The 23,709-nt window shown below is 34.3% G+C and overlaps 1 protein-coding gene across 7 annotated transcripts in view; it reads right to left on the bottom strand.

Annotated features, from left to right (window-relative positions):
* The window catches only part of SEMA3A (semaphorin 3A), a 501,460-nt gene that overhangs the window by 112,381 nt on the left and 365,370 nt on the right, over nt 1-23,709 (bottom strand). For all 7 annotated transcript variants that reach the window (XM_043871699.1, XM_043871697.1, XM_043871698.1 and 4 more), the window contains one exon: nt 17,759-17,878. In XM_043871699.1, the coding sequence (XP_043727634.1) occupies nt 17,759-17,878 (120 nt within the window). The remainder of the gene's footprint in view (nt 1-17,758; nt 17,879-23,709) is intronic.

Genomic DNA, 23,709 nt, shown 5'->3' with positions numbered 1-23,709 from the left:
ATAGGAACAAAAATGTCAAGATCTCAGTTCAGCTATCAGTTTGGTTCTCCACTGGCAGAAGAATATATGCTACACATGTAGATATTAATGTAACTGATATAAATTTTGCCATTTTAAAAATAAATGAAGTCCTTATTGATTACAAGTTCTTCAACAAGAATATTTTTAACTTTATAGATAAAATCTGTAAACAGTGATTATTAATATTTGACATATATCAGACTGCAAATATTATTTCACAGATAAAAATAGAGAAGGTTAAAATTATTGGTTCAGTGCAATTGTAGTTTTGAATATAAACACTTAACAGTCTGTAACCTTTAACTGGGGCTCCCAGGTAGTTTAGTGGTAAAGAATCCGCCTACCAAGTAGGAGACATGAGTTTGATCCCTGAGTTGGGAAGATCCCCTGGAGAAGTAAAATGGCAACCCACTACAGTATTCTTGCCTGGAAAATCCCATGAATAGAAGGGCCTGGTGAGTTACTGTCCATGGGATCGCAAAGAGTCAAGACACAACTTAGCGACTAAACACCAACAACAAACCTGCAATCACTTGACAGAAATAATTCATATCTAAATCGCATAAAGTTATAATTTCAAATTAGCTAGAAATCACATGAAACATAGTCATTCCTTCAGAGTAGTTATTAACATTTCTTATGGTAAATTCACTACAGGGCTCATTTTACAAATGAATGCTTTTTTAAAAAAATAATTATGCAGCTTCTAAAGAGTGATATATACATTTATATATACATAAAACTATTATATACAAAAAACTTATAGTTTAATTATACTGATTATTACTTTAAATACTAGATTTATGAACTAGAAAGGAAACCTGTGCTATCAAACTAAGTTTAAAGATTATGAACCTTATTGATGATGCAAAACTGCTGTATAAACTAGAAATTTTAACAGACACATGAGACTAAATAAATAAGACATTTAAAACATTCATTCTTAGGACAATTTATCTGTAAAACTCATTAGCTTTAAGAAGGCTTTGAAGTTAGACCTGTCCTATTGTAAGAAATAAACTAGTAGAGAATTAGGTTTGTGAATATCTGTAAGATTTTTGAAGTTTGATCCCATACATTCTCTGAGTAATAAAACAATACAAATATTGTAAAAGAATGTTTTTACTTTTTAGATTACAGTAGAGATGTGAGTACATACAATTCTTAAAGTCTGATTTGGAAAGAACTTGGTAAGAAGAACCTTATAAGTAAATCCATGGAAGTTCAGGGAATAAGTAATCTCATAGGAAAAAATCGACATATTTGTTTAGTAAAAATTTAGGACAATCAGAGTACTGATGGCTGCTAAATCATGAGCTACCCTCCACTCCACTTCTGAAACATGTATTCTTTATTACTTGCTCTTTAAACAATGGACAGGGGACATGATGGCTGCAGATGGTTTGCCTTAATTTGTGCAGATAAAGCCTACAGCATGGCAATAATGTGTTTTCTCTGCAAGGAGGAAAGATATAACTCAAGTGCAAAGAAAAGTAAACATACAGCATGGAGTTGAACAAATAAATGCAAAACGGAATTTAAGCTTACCTAGAAGCCAAGAAAGTAAGTCAAAGTGGGAATGAATGTATGATATTAATTACTTTCCTATAAAAATAGGAAACTATTAAATATTTCTATTAAGTATAAAAATAAGAATCTTTAAACTTAATACTTTAAAAATCATAATAATTATGCTACTAGTGGTTATTCATTTACTTAACAAATATTATCAACTGTCTAAAATGGGTCACAGCATGTGCTAAAGGAAACTGTGTAGAATGAAAAAAAAGAGTATGCTTTCATATAATATACTTTATATTGCAAGACTAATCTGGATTAAAAAACTCCAAACTGAAAGCACAACCTTATCATTCAAATGCGTGTTCAGGGAAATGGGAGGAGAATTAGAGTAAGCTGTATTTAGTGTTACAATTCAGAATCTTTTAAACAGAATTTGATCACAATACCCCTTTGAGGTATAATGATAAAAATCAAGCCTTAATCTAGGTAACACTGTTATTAATCCAAAGTGGTTTCTAAAAACTCAAACAGGATTAGGGAAAACTTTTTTTTTTTTAATTTGACTCCATATTTTGGGCATTATCTTTATACTTTCCTCACAATGAATATCCAGAAATTTATTGATCTGTTAATAACTCATAAGAAAAGAGTTTAATTAAGTCATTTTTGGTTTGTCAAAAGTAGGCAGGGATTTTTATTATAATGCTCTTTTTTCTAACCTGCCAAGCACTGTTGAATTCTGAGATGATTTCTCTAGAATTTAAATAAGTACATTATGAAAACAATTAAATGCCATAATATCACAATGTCTCATTTTTCCCAATAGAGAGACATGCAGGCTGCATATTTCACAACTTTGTAAAGTCTGCTTAATTCTAAGGTTGGAATTCTAGTCAACCCATGGTCTACTCTCTAAGAATATTAGTGAAATAATGTTTTACACATGCTAAATACATGCTGTTCACAAAGAGGGAAAAAAGCATTTAAGGAAAGTCAAGGGAATCTTGCTCCCTGTCAAACTGCAAACCTCTGAAATACCCAATTGTTAAGCAAGTTGTGTCATCTCTTGCCAATGACATCCTAACAGGGGAAGATGAAAGGCAATTCCTTAACCAAAACAGAATTTGCCTTTATCCTCAGTGAGCTTTAATTCGAAATTCAAACAATAGAGTATAGTTTTCTGGTAATACTGCCTCCAGTATTTTTACCTTTTTAATGTTAGTGTGACATATTTCTGCCTTTGCCCTCCCCTTGTCTCCTGGATCCTCTCTCTTTAAAGTTCCCACTAACCTACACCATCAGCAAAAGCTGCTGCTGAACATTACATTACTAATTATATTTATTGCTTCCTATGTGTTAGTCTTCTGTTAAGAGAAATGTATATGTCAACATCAATGTTATGTTATGAGTTGACAGCACTCATAGAATCTTAAGTGTCATACTGGATTTAGTCTGCAAAGAATTACTGTTCAACTTTAAATAAAGGGCTACAAAGAAAAATTAATAGATACATTATTATTGTAGTTTCCATTTTAAATGGATTTGAGGCATATGACTTCCTTCCCTTCTTCTCTTAGCCCCCCTCCCTTCCTTCCTTTAGGTTTAGTCATGTATATTCTTCAACTGCTTTTCTGACTTGCTACATAAGGGCCCTGAGAACAGAATAACTTTCAATTGCAGATCAAATGTTATAATGAAAAATTTACTGTTCTCTATTTAGGGCCATATGCATATGAAGGATATAACAATTATACCAACAATAACATCAAAAAAAAATCAGAAGTGCTAAAATTTCAGCAGAGTTTTATGTTAATCAATATGGGTTATTCCTGACATGAAAATGGTGATATAAATCAAATTTATAAAATGGATTCTATTAAAATATGGAGTATCCACTAAAAGAGAATACTTGGTGTTATTCAAGGAATCTTTATTTCAAGTCCCCATTCTGATTTGCATGCTGTGGCTTTTTACACAGAAGAAACACAAGAATAATTAACCCTTGAGATATGAAGAAATGATGTTTAACAGCTCAGGGTTTATAATGTGAATTCTTCTTGCAAATATATATCCTATTTCAGATAAATTTCTCTAATCCCTATCATAAGACTTATCAAAATATATGCATTTATTTATTTGTCTGTCTTTTCACCTATGTTGCTTTGAGTGTACATACAAAAGTAGTATTAATCTACAATACAAGAGGAGAGAAGGAAACTTGCTCTAAGAAGTAATGACTGAATTGAGATCAGAGGGATGAGATGAATGGGGAGGGAGGTGGGAGGAGGGTTTAGGATGGGGAACACATGTACACCCATGGCTGATTCATATCAATGTATGGCAAAAACCACTACAACATTGTAAAGTAATTAGCCTCCAATTAAAATAAATAAATTAAAAGAAAAATATCCAAAGGAAGATCCATCCAAGAAACAGGCAGAGGCTGAAAAGAAAAATGGAAGGCCTAAAAGAAGAGAGATGGGGAACGTAAAGGAAATGAAGAAAAGGAACTACAGGGTGCTAGGACAAGGTAAGGGGAGTGTGGCCCCAAAAAGGATGCTAAGATAGGAAGGACTGAGATCAAAAAGTAGACTTCCCTAGTTGCTAAGGTTAAAAGGAAGCAAAGCAATATCGTTAAACAGAAGTGACAGGCTACTGTTTGCTCTCAGAGAAGACTGCTCTGGCTTCAGTGTGATAACCTGACCAGTCAGGCCAAGTGATGCTGGTCAGCAGTAGGGAGGGAGCAGGATCTGAGTTAGTATTATTCCATTAAATGGAACCAGAGGTTACGGGTGACCTTTACACAGCTTGTCTGGCATCCAGCAGAAAAGTCTACTTAGTCTATTACATATAGGAATGACCTTAGAGGCAAGTATCTTTCCTTTTGTATTTCCTAAATACTTTCTCACTAATCTAAAATCATGGCTTCTTGCCATTTTTGACCAGGATTCACTTTTTCTGACCTCAAACATGGTTTGCTTCCTTGAACTTATATATGTATATATTTAACTTATTTTTAAGAAACTAGGGAAAATTCAAGGTTAATGCTCTTATGCCATTATTTTTTCAAATTTCAGGCTCTAATGTCATTCTTTTACCCACTCATATTTCAAATATTCTTATGTATATATAATGGGTGTGCCTAGGAGAGAATGTCACATATGTACATGTCATCTACCAGACATAAAGTTGGGAAGAGCTATTGTTAACAGTCAGAGTCCTAGAAAAGACTAAATCACATGAGAGCAGAATCTATACTTATAATAGATATGATATAAATAATAAAAAAGAAAAATCACCATCACCACCCTTTGGGATACAAAAACTCAAAAACCTGAAAGTTATCCAAATCTATAAAGTACAGATAAAATATTTTTGCTTTGGATATTTGCAATAGCTGAATGATGGACAATGCCCAGGCAATATCTACCTCTATATAGAACTGATCCATTTCAAAACAATCACTTTTCCCACAGCTTCTCTAAGATACATGGAAAATAGATTAAAATCTATATTTACAAATATATATTCAGGCAATCTAAACTGACTTATGTTCCTTGTATTACACCTTCACTATTTTGTCTAAGATGTTGCTTTCACTATGGACATAAACACATACATATATATAATATGCAAAATGTTACATAGATATATACTGCATATACACATATATATTTTTTCCTATTGAAAACATTTGTAGAGAACTCACTACAGGAATTATAAATACTTTAAATGTAAATCAAACTGTAATAATTTTAATATCCTTTTTATAAATCAGACTTTCTTAGGACATGTTGAGGTCTATGACTATAAATAAATTTGTCCTGCATTCTTTTTCTTTTCTCATGCTCTGTTAATGCTCAGCTGGGTCCCCACCCTGTTCATTAAACCCTTTTTCTAACAGATGTTGCTTTTTTTCTCTTTCACTCTTTCATGTTACCCAAGAGAGATCAAAGAGTTTAGTCATTCTTGTCCATTGTATGCAGAGGTGTGTGGGTGAAATTCTGTATGATTCTGCTGTTCAGTGTTCAGGTTGCCTTCCTAATGTTCCAGTTATTTTCGTTGATAATATCTGATATGTGCTGACTGCTACAATTAATAGAAATTATCTTTAATCTAGCTGGTTTCATGAGAATAAAGGAAAATAGTGTGAAGTACTTAAACAATATTCAAATTTTATCTATTTTGAAGAGATGATTGACTTATTTTGAAAAAGGAAATAGTACTTTTGTAAAAGTAACCACACAATTTTTCCCTGACAACATAGTTTATAATCAGACCATGAATGCATGGAGGAAGTACAAGAAAAGTACTTTTCAAAAGTAATTATTTAATATCACTTACTTATACATTTTATTTTTTAAAACTTATATAAACAACTTGATAAAAATGAAAAATCGTGCCTTTCACGTCCTTTCCCACGTGTGATAGTGAGAATGAAGGCCATGCAGTGTAATGGAAAGAACTCTGAATTAGCTGTCAGGAGAGCTGAGTTTAAGTTCAACTTTTAACCATAAAGTAGCCATGGGATTTGAAGATACTATTTAAGCAATTTGAGTTTAAATTTTCTTTATTATGAAATGGAGGATAGGGATTAGAGGTGTTATGCAGTAACTATAAGCTATAATATTATAAACATGCATTTTGTGCAAAAATTTATGGAAATTGTGGTCCCAGTTTAACTCTGGACACATCAGTTTTTAAAAAGTAAGATATCAGATATTGCTAAGCTTTGTGCTTAGGATGTTACTAGGCTTCAGTAGTCTTGTATATATCAAATTTTGCAACTGAATTTTTTATACTAAAAATTTCAAGTCAAAGTATTTTTCTTAGGAGCATAGTTGAAAAATACTTTTCATTTCTTTCTTAGAAGCTTATTACATTTTTCAGACTTTTATTAGTATAAGGTTTAAAAGTGAATGGATTAAATTTTTTGTCATCCCTGTGGCAAACACATCATTCGGTTTTGTCATATCATTTCACCTGAAGTTGATTTTAATCAAGACACTGAAAACAACTGACTGCCTTATGCACTTTATGAACAAAGGGATGTCAGTTCACTTCTATCCTTATGGATATTTACATTGTTAAAATGGAAATATTTTGCTTATCAATGGCATGATATTTTCCTATTCCTCTCTCAGATAAGTCATTACATTTTATTCTAGAAAAAAATTATATGTGTCTAAGAGATTGTGCAATCATATCCATGAACTTTTGAAAATTCTACACTGTTAGGAAAAATTTGCAAAAATCTGACACAGTGTCAAGGTAGTACCTAGGTCTGCTCTCTAGAATGACATAGTACAAAGAATAGGTTTCCCTTCCTACAAATCTTCCATTTGCGTCCAAGATTTAGGCCAGCAAAGGGCAAGTCGATGTGGGACACTAAACATCCATCCTTTCCAGGTGAGTAATTTAAACATGAGGTAAGACAGCTATTAAATGCCAACAAAACATAAATCAAAAGAAGAAAAGTTTGCCAGGATAAAAGCACTTAAAAGAAGCTTCAACCCTGGCGTGTATACAAAACCCCATTTGCAACACTAGAAATATCCAGACTTTCAGCCTCTGTATAAAGCTTTGTGATAATCTCAAGTGAGGTAACTTGTTCAAATAGAAGCTGGTCTTGAAGTTCTTAATCATCAAGCTACTTTTTAAAGTATATATCCATAAGGCATATTAGATAGCTATTTGTTTATTGTAAGAGAAATCCTGAGGTATAAAATTGTTGAGGAGACCAGTTTAATGTCATTTCAGTGGCAGCAAAAGTCACACAATGAATCAGTGACAGACCTGTGAATTGATTTTAGATCCCATTAGACTCCCTTTTTAACCGCTCAGCAATTCCTGAGATTGCTTTCAGTGGCCAGAGATGCACAATCAAATTAAAACAGCAGACTGGAAAATAAAAATAAAATAAAATGGAAAGTAGTTGTTCTATGCGGTTTGATTCCTAAAAATTTGAAACAGTATTTTTCTGACATATAAATATACAAATCTCAAGCTGTATTCAGGCATTAATATCAAATTTCTATCATTTATATAGAAATGGATTTAAATTACTAAAGTATATGAGTAAAATAGGCAAAAATAGAAATAACAGTGTTAAGTGAAATATGAAAGCCTATGCAATTAAATTTCTGAGGCAATGATTAAAAAATGTCTATTCACATGAATATATATTTATCAAGATACATTTGTTCTAACTGGAAATTCTAAAGATTCGTAAGTACAATATTAATTTTGAGTAAAACTATAACTGCTTTCAAATATACTAATATTTTCATCAGCAGAGGTAGCCTGATAAGGCCCATTTACGTTAAGGAAAATGAAATAAAGACAATGTTAATTTTCTGTTATTTGATAATCTATGTGCCATATAAAATTAAATATTTTCTGTTTATTAGAGAATCTAAAATTCTACATAAAATAATAACCAGACTTTTTTGTTCTTGAATTATGACATCATCAAAATACCAAGAAATAGTAAGATACATTTCATTGCTAAACTTACTTTGAATAAGAAGTGTGAAACTCATTAATTTTTAAAATATTTTAAGAAATCTATCTCAAATATATTTCTATTAATGCTATAGAATCTGATTTTCCCTTTTGGATTAAAAAAAAGTTACAACTCTCTCTGATTATAGTCAAACCCTGGGTCTGGAAGACCCCCTGGAGAAGGAAATGGGAACCTACTCCAATATTCTTGCCTGGAGAATCCCATGGACAGAGGAACCTGTTGGGCTACAATCCATGGGGTTGCAAAGAGTCAGACATGACTGAGTGTAAAACATATTAGCATTCTTTTGTGTGTCTAAGTGGAAGTACCACAAGCAAGTTTTATTTTTGCTCAACACCTTTATTACATAGAGAGGGAATTAGCAGAAAAGAAAGTGACTTCTTTTGTGCGGTATCTAAAGGATATTAAGCTAGGTAAAATAAGCCAGGCACAGAAGGGCAAATGCTGCATGATTTTAGTTATGTGAGAAATCTAAAACAGTTAAACTCACAGATTGAGAGACTAGAATGAGAGAACAGAGCAGTGGTTGTCAGGGGCTGGAGGCAGAAAAATGGGAATTGCTGCTCAATGGGTATAAAGATTCGGTTACACAAGATGAGTAAGTCCTGGAGATCAGCCACACAGCATTGTGCCCGTAGTTAACAATAGTGAATCGTGCACTTAGAAAGTTGTTAAGAGAGCAGATTTATATTAAGCATTCTTACTACATTAAAAAAATATATAATTAAAAAAAAAACACATAGGATAGCATCCCACCAATGGGGATGGTACAACATCAGTACAGTGTGAGACATAATATTGATGTCACTAGAAAAGTCATGACAACAAACTGACTAGTTGTATGATGATAGGGAGGCTGTCGAATTTTTCTGAGACTTAAAGTTTCCTAAAGTGAAAAGTGGAGATAACATTTCAGTCACAGGGTAATGAATATAAAATGCTATAATATTCATAAAACCATCAAATATGCCAGCAAAGACAGTCATTAATAGTAATAAAATTAATTTAAAAACCACAGAGAGTAGTTATAGCAGGAGGAAAACTGGACAGAATAACAAGGGATAAACTGGATATACTAGTCTCACAAAAATCTAACAAAATCAGTATAAGCTATAATATAATAATGAAATTAAATTTAAAGCATGGTTTTTATTTAAAAATAGCTATTTCTAAGTGCAATGTAGCTTGTTTCTTTTTGTTATTTTTTTTAAACAAAGTGTGTCTGAATTACTTTCACAGATGCATTACACAAAATAGCATTCTCTGGATTTACAAGTGTGGAGAAACCATGTTTTTGTTATACACCATGGGTGAGAAATTCACATAACTTTGCATATGGTAGCTTAATGTTTTATGCACAACATAAATTCAGCTTATTTGTAGACTCAGAAGTGAAAATTGAGTGTACGTAAGCCACAATATGCTATAGAGCATGTTTTATCTAATTTTCACAAAAGAACTGGGAAATCATTTTTTCATTGGGGAGTTTAAAGAGTATCATCATGTCAATATACATCATGATTTATGATATTTAGATGCTATTACTGTTTGTTGTGAGAATTTTAAACATTACTCAGTATCTTTTCCCTCAATATCAGTCCAAGTTCTCATTATGTGACATATCTGAACTTTTGCCATAGTCTCAAAATGGGTATTCCTATATGCCCATCCCCCACCACGCACACACTGATACTAAAAATATGTTTCAGAACCAATCATAGCAATACCAGTAGTAACCTTCTAAGGCTTTGTATAGCTCTTGACTAGATTCCCCAAACTCAGTTTGATCCTAATTTTCCAGCTCCTTTTGAAAATCACTGTACTCTATGCACGCTGAGATTATTTGCCACTTCCCAACGCCTTTCATGTCTCTGTCCTTCTATTCTATCCTTCAAGTCTTACTAAAGGACCCTCCACATCCATCAGTATTTGATCCAGTTTTCAAAGCCCAGCTTAAATGTGATGACCTCTGTTCACTTCATCATGCTATCCTTTAATTACAGTTATCACTTTGTTCAAACTAGGCATACATTAAGAAGTTCTGAAATATAAAATATAAATGCATGACAAAATCTTTAATAATCTAAATAAGTATTAATGATTTTAATCCTCCTCCCCCCCTGCACCAACTGGTACTTTCTTTTAAAGGAGCAGATTCTCCACTCAGATATAAAGCACTGAATAGCATGTTTGCTCAGGCCCATTACAAAATACCCATGGAAACCTTAATTTTTGCATCAATAAAATGAGGATGTGAAGAGTACATACTTCATCAGATTTTGTGAAGACAAAGGTAACATACTCAATGCTGCCATTACAAAGCATAATTATCGCTAGTAATTACTAGTTTTTGGGATTATCATTATCATTACTCATGTTTTAACCAGTGTTGAAGTCATATATCTATGTATGTGTTCAATCTTTGGGGGCAGACATTCGTCTTTATATTCCTCACCATTATTATTAGAACCTTACTTAGGAAAAATGTTTCCTATGTTTTCATTAATGTCAATTTTATCTTAATGACTATAAATTGCTGTGGAATACAAATCGCTTCCAATATCACAAAGGCATTGATGGTAGCAGCAGAACAGAATTGTAGCTACAAACCTGAAGAACCCTAGATTATAAATGCTAAGCCTCTATTATCTTCTAGTAACTTTTATACCAAAACTTCTGGTTTTCTCATTATACCTTTCCTTTTCACCTCAATGCTATTCATCTTACCTCACACTGATTCTCAGCATCAGTCTTTGCTATTTCCATTTCCCCAGATCCTCCAACTTCCAAACTGACCACATGCAGTAAGACTGGAGTGACTGAGAACCATGAGGAGCCCAGAGCAGAAGTCAAGACACCAGAGCAAGGGGAGTGTCCTCAGAGGTGAACACACGAACAGGGGACACTGTCTGCTTCAAAGTTAGCTCCTTAGTGTGCGTCCAGTTACCTTACATTGTATATTTTTGAATAGCAACTAAATTTTAAAGATTATAAAGCTAAGTATAGGTTCTTCATGGTTAAATGTAGGGTTAGGGTTAGGGTTAGGGTTAGTACTGACTAGAGAACAAATACAATTGAAATCAGCGTTAGCAAACAATATGACAACAAAATCTTTGTAAATCTTGAAAAGTAAATACCTTCTTACAATATGAAGGTGATTCTAGTGACCAAAAGTTACAGTCTTTGGGACTAGCAGTTCTGACTCTCCTTTGTGCTCTGGGGTAAGGTACTTTCCTCTGAAGCACAGCAAGATCTTTCATATGGTCCATTCTGACCTCACCTTGGCCTTCACTTGGCAGGAAGACAGTGTTTGCCTATCAAGTCAACTCTTGTTTCCTTCTCATTAGCCCAAGATATTACAGGTACATCCTTGGCACTCACATGTTTATAAGCCTTAAGGGAACAAGGGCACTAAAACCCTAAGATTTTACATGATTATGAGGTAGTTATCCAACTAGTTTAGAATGGACTTAGATAATTTTCCTCAGGTTATCATCAAAGTGAACCATTATGATTTAAAACAAATCTACAAGATAACTTGCTGAGGGCTATTTGGAACACACACCAAGAGGAGGTGAATGTATTCTGATTTGTGGAAATTCAGTAAATTTCTTTTGCTGTTTTTCCAAAGTTTCAAATATATGAAACTAACACCTTCCTTCTCACACATATATCCAAGCTGTATTTTCACAACCTTAACCTTTGGTTCCAAATGAAGTAATTTAGGCAAGAAGACAAAGAGACAGATAAAGGAGGAAGAACAGAATGTGAGTCCAAGGATACAGAAAGGGTCCTGAAGAGGAAGGAGATGAGAGCAGCCTAAACGGGCGAGCAGGTGCTGGGGTTTAGCACTACTCTATTTTTTTGTTTGTTTGTTTTGGAAAAACTATAATATTGATAACAAGAGTTTTTACGAACAGAAATTTCCTCTCAAAATAGATTATATATGGAATGAGTGCAAAGCAGCCAGTCAAGAGGGCACAGGAGATGAGAATTAAGCTGGAGTTCACATTAGCAGTGACAAATTACCTCCAGGAAATCAAAGGTCTTTGTTCCAAACCAGCATTAGTAGTTCATGAGGAAAAGAAAAAATACATTGGTTAAAGTACTGTTTATCTTTTAGTCCTCATGTCTGGGTTGACTGTGAATAAAGATGCATTCAGGAATTGAGTACTACAGGTAATAAAGTCTTTTAATAAGACTTTCTCGGCCTACCGCCAGAAAAAAAATTAGGGTTAGGGTTAGGGTTAGGGTTAGGGTTAGGTTGATACTGACATCATGCACCAATATGGCCTTAAGAAAACTCTTTAATTTTGTCCAAATTCTTTTCTGGAACTATGTGAACTAGATCTGACAAAACATGGAATGAAATACCCAGCAAGTTAAGAACTGAATGTTAACATTTCTATTTTTTCTGTCATTGTTTTTAGGAATAAAAGGTGACAAAATATTGTGTAGGGGGAAAAAAAAGAAACCCAAACACTTCACCACTGAACCAAATAAGTATAGAGAGTAAAAGTGTATTCATCTCATTAACTATGGTGTTTTCATATCAAATATTTAGAGCAAACAAGTCAAACTATTAAATGGTCATTTGAAACATTTTAAATACGGTAAAAGGGATGTTGCTTTGGATTTTCACTTCTCTTTCTCTCTTTCACCATTTTTTTTGTTTGTTTGTTTTTTTCCCCCTAAACTTGTTTCTAATAAATAGGTCCCCCTACCACCTCACTTGGCCACTTGTTCTTTTAATTTTGAGAAACAGACTTCTTGATATTATCTAGAGTTTAGAATGTTAATAGCTCATAGAAAATACACTGGTGAGTTGCTAAAGTCACACAATTTATGAACTGTGATTTTTTTTTCTCAAATACAAACAGCAGAGCATTTTAAAATTTAATTTGCAATATAAATGGTGGTATTGTTTATTCAGCATTGTAATTTGCATGGTTTCCTGTCCAATACCATTCAAGTACTGAAAGATTAGGGGGGAAAATACCCTAGAAACCATAATGGTCTTGCTCAAACCACATTTGGCCCAGGTTCACAGTGCAAATGCGGGATGCACTGCCTCTGGTAGAAATAATGAAGCCAAGAAGTCACCAAGAATCCTGAGTTCTGTTAGCCTACTAACCTACTAATTTATGTTATCCTGCTAACGTAAGTGGGAAAAGTCAGACTCCAACACGTGATCTAAGAAAGATGGAAAGATACAACCACCCTAAAAGAATGCCTCATTGTTTTACCAAGATATCTAAATTTCTTAGCTTGGGCATCTCTGCTTGTACTCTTTCTACAGTACAAGAAATAAACTTTCATCTGTTGGACTCAATGACAAAATAATTTGAGAGAGCTAACTCAATTAGAAAAAGTTACTTAGATGTATAAATTAGCCAACTGAGCTCCAGCTACCACTTAAGTAGAATTTTGGCTCCGGAGACTGTTACAAAGAGCATTTGATTCAAAGTTTTACATAGAAGCAAACACTTATTCTTGGTGGAAGAGAAAAAACAGACAAAACATTTTATTTTATATCTTGATATATTAGTTGTCATTGTAGAAATGACCTTAGAGATAGCCATTAAGCTTCACTGCATTTCTTAATGTCCCTTTGGTTCTATCATAAATTGAGATCATGGCATTACGAGAGTATTTATAGAGTTAATATTTTCCAGCCCTCATCTGGGTTCATCTTTCTTTAGATTTCCTCCCAGTACACAGAGGAGGCCGTTTTGGAATTTGAGAAAACAACCAGAGACTTTTTCGGCTATACCCCTCCTAAATTCATACATTTTTTATTAACAAATGTAAATTTGAGAGGGAAATACCATATAATAAAAGTCTTTGGGGAATATTCTGTTGCGTAAGGATGGCTTACACTTTTCACTTGAATGGCATGGATACTGAGAGCTTAAACTCAAAAATCATCTGTACTCTAGCTCTGAATCATTCCTCCTGTGAACTCTGCATGAATTTTTATAATAAACACGCACATGTGTATGAAGCATGTGACTTCATAGGCAGTTATCTGCAGGGTCAAGTACTATTGGAGAATAACCAAGAATTGACTGACACATATCTTACAGAACTGGAGTTAATTAATAGGTCTACCAATTCCCAAGTGCACTACAGGAAACACAAAATCTGCTTAATACAGCAATCAATGACATACTCTGTACGGTCATAAGGCATTCACTATACAGCAAGAGGAGATTTCAGAATACAGTATTCAGGAGTTTAAATATTGCTATTAAAATGCTAGAAGAGTAAAGTAAGATCATTCACAATCAGAAGACTAAATAAGGATTTCTTTGCAAACTGCTGATTGTTATTTAAAAGGAATTTTTAATTTCTTCATATTAGATCTGAAGCTATTAAATGATGAAGGAAGTTTTGCTTTGTTTCAAAAGTGATATCTTCATTTCTGTGGCATCCAGCCATCTTGAAAGGGTTAAATCCATAATTTCTAAAAAATGGATTTCAATAATCATGGGGACTCAATATAAGACAGTTATTTTAAAGAACACTGAAAAGAAAAAACTGGATGTTAAAAAGTCCATGAAGTCATGATAAAAGCAAAATGTCTTTTTTGTGCCATAAAATTATTTATAATATATAAAGTCTGGACAGTAGTTTAAAAAAGAAACTATTTTATTATTTTATGTAATGAGGACAGGAAACAGCAGAGTATACATGCTACTTTTTCAACCAGAATATAGGAAAAGGTTTGTCTTAGTTCTAAAAGCCCATCCCTGTAAATAAAAGTTACTAAATTCAAACTTCAGGAGATCTTATGAACTCTAATCCAACAAGCCTGGCCTCAGTCCTGCTTGCTATTTTCTTTCTTATTCTGCCAATCCTTCCATTACCATCATGACTTTCCTAACTGCATGAAACACATATTGTCTCGTTGTCTCAACTTCAAAAACAGTATAACTGTTTAAATATAAGTGTAGTATTTTAAGTACCAATAGAGATCAATTTAAAGCAGATTCTCTTTTAAGGCAGCTTAGCATTGAAAATTGAATTTTATGTTGTCTAGACAAGCCATCTTGATAATATCTTTTCCAGAATTTCCTAGATCGACTGTCTAGACTGCTCCCAATTCCCCCAGATGATTGCATAATCATCTTCCCTCTGACCCCTAAAATAGTCTGGAACAGCATCTCCCCATAACACAGTTGCCATGCAATTCAAGACCACTGAGCTTCTGAGGGAGGACTTTTCTCAAAGGTTCTGAGTTTTAGAATTTCAATGAAACACTTGTTCATCAATATCCTACCATAAGGTGATTGGATGGGAAGCTTTATTTATTTATTTCAGTGGAGGAAAAGGCCGCCTCCATCTTGCTGGGTAAATGGCCTGGCTTCTGTACCTCTGCATCCTCCCACCCACTCATAAACCAGCAACGAGTAGTTGATGAGTTGAGAAAGAGGGAACTCTGCTAAAGAGCAACTTCAGAAAGAAAAAGAGAAATCTATATTTGGGTAAAACTGTAAAAATACAGAAACTATATGTGATATTTTAATTTAAATGGCCATCAAGATCATCTAAGCTTCAAAATTAAAAGTAGAGGAATTAAGCTAAATACAAAATGACCTGGCAAGAATGAGAGCCTAGTGCAGTAACTTATAAACTCTGATGAATGAGGTACATTTAATAGCAAAGTGACAGTTATTACCATAAAAGCTGCAATGGCTTTCATCCTGCGATACACATTCATATTTTAAAAATGACAATCTGCATTTTTTTTAAGGACCTACTACCTATTAAGTAATATCAAACTCTTATAACTGCACAAGGTATAGACCATTCTCATTACCACTTTCTAGAAACAAAGACACAAAGGAAATTAGTAGCTTACTCCAGATTAAGTATCAAGTATTGAACTAATTGGACAAAAGCTCTCCAGTGAAAGGCTAGAGGACATGAGTTTAATAATGAAGGGATTACAATTCCTTGAGTTTCTATAGCAAAAAATGTCAGTGGGCCATGCAGTGGTTGGAGGGTTGGGAGGCAGTTGGAGGTAGTAAATTGATTTCTCACTTAAATTAAAGGACACTGAGGATCATAGAGGTTTGCTTTGTTTTTACATATTATGAGACAGAATCTCAGAGGGGTTAAGCAATTTTCCTGGACTCCACAGATAGTAAGTTGTAGAACATGATGAGAAGCTAGAAATGACCCTAAAACCCACCTATTTTCCACTAACCCTGTGTTTGGAGCTCAGCTCTCTGGGTCCCACTGTCCCATATAGCAGGCATATGTGAAAAGTGCAAGATAACATGCATAATGTTCTCCAGAGATATCGCCAATAAACAGAAAAGTGGGACCCAAATTTTAGGGTGCCTAACTATTGAAAATAGCCTAGAAGCAAGTGAAGAAGGAAAGATTTATCCAGAAGTTGCTAAAAAGTTAATCATGCAAAATCTGCAGGACTGTATGCAAGAAATTATTCCTAATTTCGTCAATACGAAACAAGTAACTTAAGTAGAACTGCCTTTCCTTAAAGTTTAATTTACTTAAAACTCCTGGGTATGTCATCAGGTACAGAATGCGAGCTTGTTAAAAAAAGAAGGATGCATGAGGGGGGAAGAGGTTTATGAGGGCAATGTCTAAACTAGTGAGAACTTGGGAAATGGTTTTAATCTTCCCAGGATCATCAGGAAAGTCATAATAACCATGTTTAGTCTAGAAACCACATAGCCTCAAAGGTGTCTTCTTTTACAAAGAAGGTACAACACAAAAATGTTTTGATTATTCAGTGTTTGGGTTGTAAGAACATATTTGTATCATTTTTGGATGCCATAAGAAAAATAGAAAGGATTTAAAGTTATAAAGAAGTGGTTAACATGTAAATTACATTTCAACTTTAGGATTCCAGAAATATTCTGGGAACAAACCTTTTATCTGATGAGTAATTCTGGATTCCAACTGGAAGAAAATTCTGTCACAAAAGATTTTTTCACCACATGAACACTTTTGTTTTTCATAGGATTTTGTGCCAAAAATTATAAAGGGCTTTATAATTAAAGGCTACTGATAAATCCAACCCATGGAATTGCTTTCAAACTAGAAACTTTTCCTTTAAATTCATCCCTAATTTCAAGTTTTGCTTAAATTTACCCAACTTAATTTTTTCACTAAAACATCTTTTAGGAGCAAGAGACAAATTAACATTTTTTATCTTTTTTATACTGACAAAATTATAGTCCAAAATATAAATATAAAGCCTAGCCAAGCAAGAACACAACTGTGAGCAATTTAGGTCAAACATGTGATCAGAGCATTGAGCACATGTATGGCATCCTTTCTTAATCTCTGGGCAGAAGAAAACAACTGTGGTGGCAGACACTTCTGGCTGAGGAGGGAAACGGTGGGGAAAGCTGGCAATATACAAATGAAGGAGAAAACAGGACACATTCAGCCTGCTGACATCTGCTGCACATGCAAAATGGATTGGACTCTGTAACAGAGAGGAAAAGCAAACGCTTTCTTCCTTCCTTCTCCCTGTTCCAGTTATTGTTGAGTGATGGTCTCAATTCTTTTTGTATTCACAGATTAAAATTAATAATAACATCTGAATTCCAAGTAGGAACTATTTCTTCAATGAAGTGAAGAAATTAGTAATAAAGTATTTGAAAAGGAAGGGGTCGCGGACAAACACCGTTTTTAAAAAGCCAGCTTTACCTCAGGATGATGTCCAATTTCAATGTAGGTGCAAACTGGATGAAAAGCCCCCGTTCCACAGGCATACAAATGAGTCTGATTATAAGCCTTAAGCACCTTGATGAAATTAGCACATTCTTTCTGTAAAACAAAAGGAAAACCAGTGAGTTCTAGCAGTGAGCATGGCTGGGGCATCCTTTAGTGTGCTAGGCATGTCTGAACAGATTTCTTTTGTGTCCTTTCACGTTAGTTTTTATAGCTTATTATTCTATTGTTTGTTCACATTATTACACGAGACACAGAAGGTGTTTGCTCTCACTGTTACATGAAACAAAGAAGTTCTCATTTTTGGGGGGTAAAATGTAATATTCCCTTTAATGTTTTTATTAAAACTATAATTTATTAAAAAGTGGAATAAAGTTATAGATAACCAATTATCATAAGTGACTTTTCTAGAAATGAGGGAAGCAGCAAATTATTTAGCCAATTAGTTAAATTATAATAATGATGAAAATTTATTTGCAAAAGTCAGCTTTAATTTTGGAAAAGTGAATCAAAAATAAACGTAATAAAAGCCTCTACTAAACATAAACGTGAAACATCATCAGTAACTCATACTGATTGGCAACTAACTTTGGACTTTAGCAGTGCTACTTACTGGGCTGCCCTGGAGGCTCAGATGGTATAGGATCCACCTGCAGTGCAGGAGACCAGAGTTTGATCCCTGGGCTGGGAAGATCCCCTGGAGAAGGGAATGGCTACCCACTCCAGTATTCTTGCCTGGAGAGTTCCACAGACAAAGAGTCGAACATGACTGAGTGACTAACATGCGCACACACACACACATTGATGCTTACTAGTGAGCTTTACAGACTTAAGAAGATAAAACCACCTCCTCTTGAAAACACTCACTAAAACCTCAAAGATGGTTTGTGTATAAGATGAGACAGAGAAGATATTAGAGTTTAGAAAGTCTATAGACTGAGGGTCTTTTATTAAGAGTGGCTATAGTTAATAAATATCTTCATGCAGTACATGTACATTGTAAACCAATGCATGGATACCCTTACCAATGAGTCATGGATCCTCCAGGTAAAGAACATCTACTTTATAAGAGGGGATTATAGTCATATCTTATTATGTATAGAAGTTTAGACATTCCTTCTATTTCATTACACAAATATCACCTAAGAAATATGATAGAGCTATTTATATTTTCCTATATATTCTATCTGTAGACCCTATGAAAGAAAATGTGTTTCTACAAACGAATAGGAATCTTAGCCTTCTGTTCCTGTTAAGGGAAGATTCAGGTGAAAAAAATCAGATGAAGTATAAACTAGATAATTTTATTGCCAAATTAACCCTGAGTAGAAAAGACATAATTTTTGCAAAATATCTTTAAATAAATGAGTTGCTAGCAATACTGTAAAAAGAAAACAATGAAAAGAGAAATTCAAATTTGGTGCTCTGTGACAATCTAGAGGGGTGGGATGGGGTGGGAGGTGGGAGGTAAATTCAAGAGGGAGGGGACATAAGTATACCTATGGCTGATTCATGATGAGGTATGGCAGAAATAGCACAATATTGTAAAGTAATTATCCTCCAACTAAAAATAAATAAATTTATTTTTAAAAATCTTCAAATAAATGCTATGGTCTATTAACCATATAAAAATCTTAAAATTAAATACATGTAAGTAGAAAATATGAATTTGTCATGGGACATACATTATCTATTCTTAAATATTCAACTGATTAATAACTGCACTGAAATTTTATGTTATTGACCATAGACTTTTTATACACATAGTTTTGTGTTTTTGCCCATAAATGTGGAAATAAAAACCAAATATATAACTAAAAGTGCAGATAAAGATCAAATGCAGACCATAGCGCAAGCAGTTCTGGCAAACCTAACAGACCTGGGTCGGTCCCGACGCCTTTCAGTCTGTAACACTCCCCTAAGTCATTCTCTATAACGTGTGACTCTTCAAGTGCAAGTTCAGAATGTATTTGGACTTATGTAGTTAGTTGGAATTTATAACTGAGATGTTACAATAATTTAAGTACATTCCCAAGTGACATTTGTATTCTGTGTTTATAACGGATGATTTTGGTTTTAACTTTAATGCCTCCATAAAATAAACAGCAGACCAAACCTGAGCAGAATAATTGTTATTTAAATTCAAATACTTGCTCTTTCCATCATCACTGATTTATCCAGGATGAAATCCGAGGATGTCCTATAAACATATCATCCCAAAAGTTAAGTTATACCTCTATAAGGGAAAATATGAAACTTGACTGTTAGGACTCTTCACTCTTTCTTATCAAATGCTGAGCAGTTTCGGGAGTAGCTAAAATACACATCTGATTTGTCTCACTGTTTTGTTACTTACATCCTGAGTCTTTCCTTTGTCTGGAAAGGCATTATAACAAAGAAAATTAAGCACTGAAATCAACCAACTTTGAAACTAATTTTGCAAATTTCTATAAAGAAAAATCTTCCTAGCTTTCAAGAGCATCTTACCCATGTGCCACTTTGAACATGACACATCTTAGACAAAACCTTAGGTAAGCTTATACATAATCCAACTCTCAAGTCTCTTAGCCACAAAATCCCCATTCTGTAACAGTTTCTCCTCTTTGAGAAAGAGGATAGGGCATGAATTCTTGGTCAGAGGAAAGAGGCTGTGGACAGGGAAACATCTGATAAACTCATTCACAAATAAGACATTCATGAGTCTTACACAAAGGATTTACTTGTACTCTTAAGAAAATGCAGTTATTTGAAAATGAATTATTTTCAGGAAAATGTTTTATGAAACACGTAGGTGGCCCCATACTCTGCTTTTACATAAAGACAGCCAACCCTGATTGTGGACTCAATATTACAGCATTCAAGATTATAAACAACCATTTCCAGCACCATATGTTGAAATTAAGAATCTGGCTGTGTACACACATATTGGTAAGCAAACAAATATTCTAATAAATAGCAGTGGCAGATCCAGATGGATGACTTATTCATTCTAGAAAAGAACAGGGTTTTACTTTGCCCACCAGGCCTATAAAGATACATATGCAATTTTAAATACAAATCCAAATTCTTTAATCTCAGTAGTAATACATAAGGGCATTATAGAAATTTGAGAGGAGACCCTAGATCGCCACAATAAAGAAAGAAAGGAAAATTTTACAAGCATAGATACCTGTGCATACAAGTGAAGGCTATGTCACTTTTGCAACTGTTATGAATTCTAAGATCACAGAATCTGCGGGCTCTTATCTCTTAATCAGTTGGATAACTGACTAGCAATAAATATTGACTGAAAAATTCTCAAGGTTCTTGAGAACTATGTAAGAGCTACCCTTAAAATCCTAATTTTCTTTTGTTCTCTGTGTGCTGTGTAGTACTGTGATAAGTTGCTTCACTCCTGTCTGACTCTGCGCAATCCTATGGACTGAGCTTGACAGGTTCCGCTCTCCATGGGATTCTCCAGGCAAGAATGCTGGAGCGGGCTGCCATTTCCTCCTCCAATTTTGTTATTGTTATTGTTGTTGTTGTTCTGGTTGTTGTTCTCTATTAACTGTCAAAGAAGCACCACTATAATATGACAACTACTGTTCTACAGAGCTGCTAGAAAAAAAATCACAGGACTGAACCCGTGAAACCTGGCCAAGGCTTCTACGAAGGATGCTGATGGTGGATTTTACCTGCATTACAAAGCAGCTAAACCCACCCTATTGGCCTGAGGCCTGAATGATTTACCCAGTGAACTCTCCCAGTTGGCAGCAGGCTGTACTGTACCATACCTAGGGGCTAACTCAGTATTATTTTGGTGTGAAGTGAAGTCCCTCAGTCCTGTCCGACTCTTTGCGACCCCATGGAGCCCACCAGGCTCCTCCAATCATGGAATTTTCTAGGTAAGAGTACTGGAGTGGGTTGCCATTTCCGTCTCCAGGGGATCTTCCCAACCCAAGGATCGAACTTGGGTCTCCTGCATTGTGGGCAGACGCTTTACCGCCTGAGCCACCAGGGAATCCCTATTTTGATGTGAAGGTTGATTTAAATAGAATGAAGAAAAATTTCTTGGGTTTATATAGTGTGTTCAGACACTTGAACTGAAACAAAGAAATTGAATGAAATACTTTCAAAATTGGTTTAAATTAGCTGCAAGAAAACTCATCAATAACAATATATAAGGAAACAGTGAATTAAAAGAACTGGAGAGAGAAGAAACCAAAACTTGAAAGAGACATAGTGAAGTAAGGATTTTTCTTTAAACAGAAAACCAACACAAAACAGTATCAATCCTGTCATTCATTTGTCTTCATTCTCCTGCTTGTTGTTGCCAAGGCTTTTGAGTGTTCCAAAACAGGATATTCATTTTATTTGGAAGCAGCCTGGACATTCCTCTAAAAAAGAAGGAAGCGTGGCAGAAAAAGGAAACACACTTCACACATTTCTGCTCTAGGGAGACAGAAGAAGAGTGTTTCTGACCTTTTCTTGAACCATGACGATTCTTAAAACTCAGAATGTAATGTACTTTTTGGCATTCAACTACTGTGCTGCTTTGCTCAGCACTGGTGGATTTACAACGTAATAAAGAGAATGTAATCAGTTCAAAATGAATTCATTTTTCAAACCTGGATCTTTTTGGAATTTAAGCTGATACACACAGACAAGTTAGCAACAAGCCGGCTTCCCGAGAGTCAGGCAACCATACTGACCTCTTATTTCACTGAAATGTACTCCAGGACAACAACATTATAAATTGTTAACTTAGCCTCATGGTAAAAGTAAAGGCAGTCATAAACCAGTAAAGCTCAAGGCCACACCTGATGAGCAATGATTCATCATCCTTAGTGACAAACCATTTACACTTATTTTTTTAAGAGTTTCTAGTGTCTTAAGGTCAAATGTAGAGAGGAATTACACACAGAGATATTAGCCTGGAAAAATAAATTACAAAGAAAATGTCTACCCTCAGAAAAAGATATAGAAGCCAAATGCACAGTGATTCAAAAACAAACATTACAAATATGTAGCACTGATTAGACTGTGTTAAGCAGACTTTTCCCGGACGGTTACAAAAATAAAGTCCATCCATCTGTCAAAACAACTGCTCCATGCATGAAAATTAAAACAGAATAAAGGTGTTTTTAACTAACTTCTGATAATTACACTATCTACAAAAGAATGTAATTTACCACCAATCCCAATTACCTCCTTGCATGTTCTTAAATTATGGATTGAGCAGTGAAATTTAACTCTAAATAAAAGAGAAGGCTGTGAACATGAACAATCTACATTTAAATATATTTAGTTCATGATTAAATCAAACAACTTATTCAGGTTCCAATATAAATCAGCTCAACATGAATGAATATAGTACAACATTGGCTCAGGTCAGTGAACATTCATTTAAAAAGCAAAAAAAAGTCTCTATCCCATCAAAAATTTATGTTGAAGTATTTTAATGTATAACATAGCAGCTGGGAAAGCAAAGGAAGCCCTTTCCTATCATGGTGGGTGGATACATCTCTGCATGAAAATCCATTAATAAGCTTAATTCCTGAAGTTAATCTGTTGACTTTCTTTTTCTCTGGTCAATTTATTTGGCAAGCTGGCTAAATACTAGAATCTTCATGCCAAAGCAGTAATCCATGAGATTGTTCCTGTCACTCACTCATCCCTCTCTCTATTTAAGCTGTTCCATACTTACCTAGCAATAATGTTTTGTCTTTTTTTTTTAAATTCTATTACAGCTGTGATCAGATCATCCATAAGCATGCCTTCTTAATACCTCAGCATTCATTAAAGGATGCTAGAAACCTCTGGTATATCAAATAGAACTAAGACTTAACTGTGTTCTATTTATAATATTAGCCATTGAATGCTGAATTTGTGACTTGGAATTTTTTAACATCCACCCGATAAAATGGTGAGTAGCCTGTTCTGTCCAT

The sequence above is a fragment of the Cervus elaphus genome, chromosome 18 (genome assembly GCF_910594005.1).
Source record: "Cervus elaphus chromosome 18, mCerEla1.1, whole genome shotgun sequence".
Lineage (NCBI taxonomy): Eukaryota > Metazoa > Chordata > Mammalia > Artiodactyla > Cervidae > Cervus > Cervus elaphus.
Note: the sequence above shows the minus strand (reverse complement) of the source record. Positions and strands in the feature narration are given on the sequence as shown.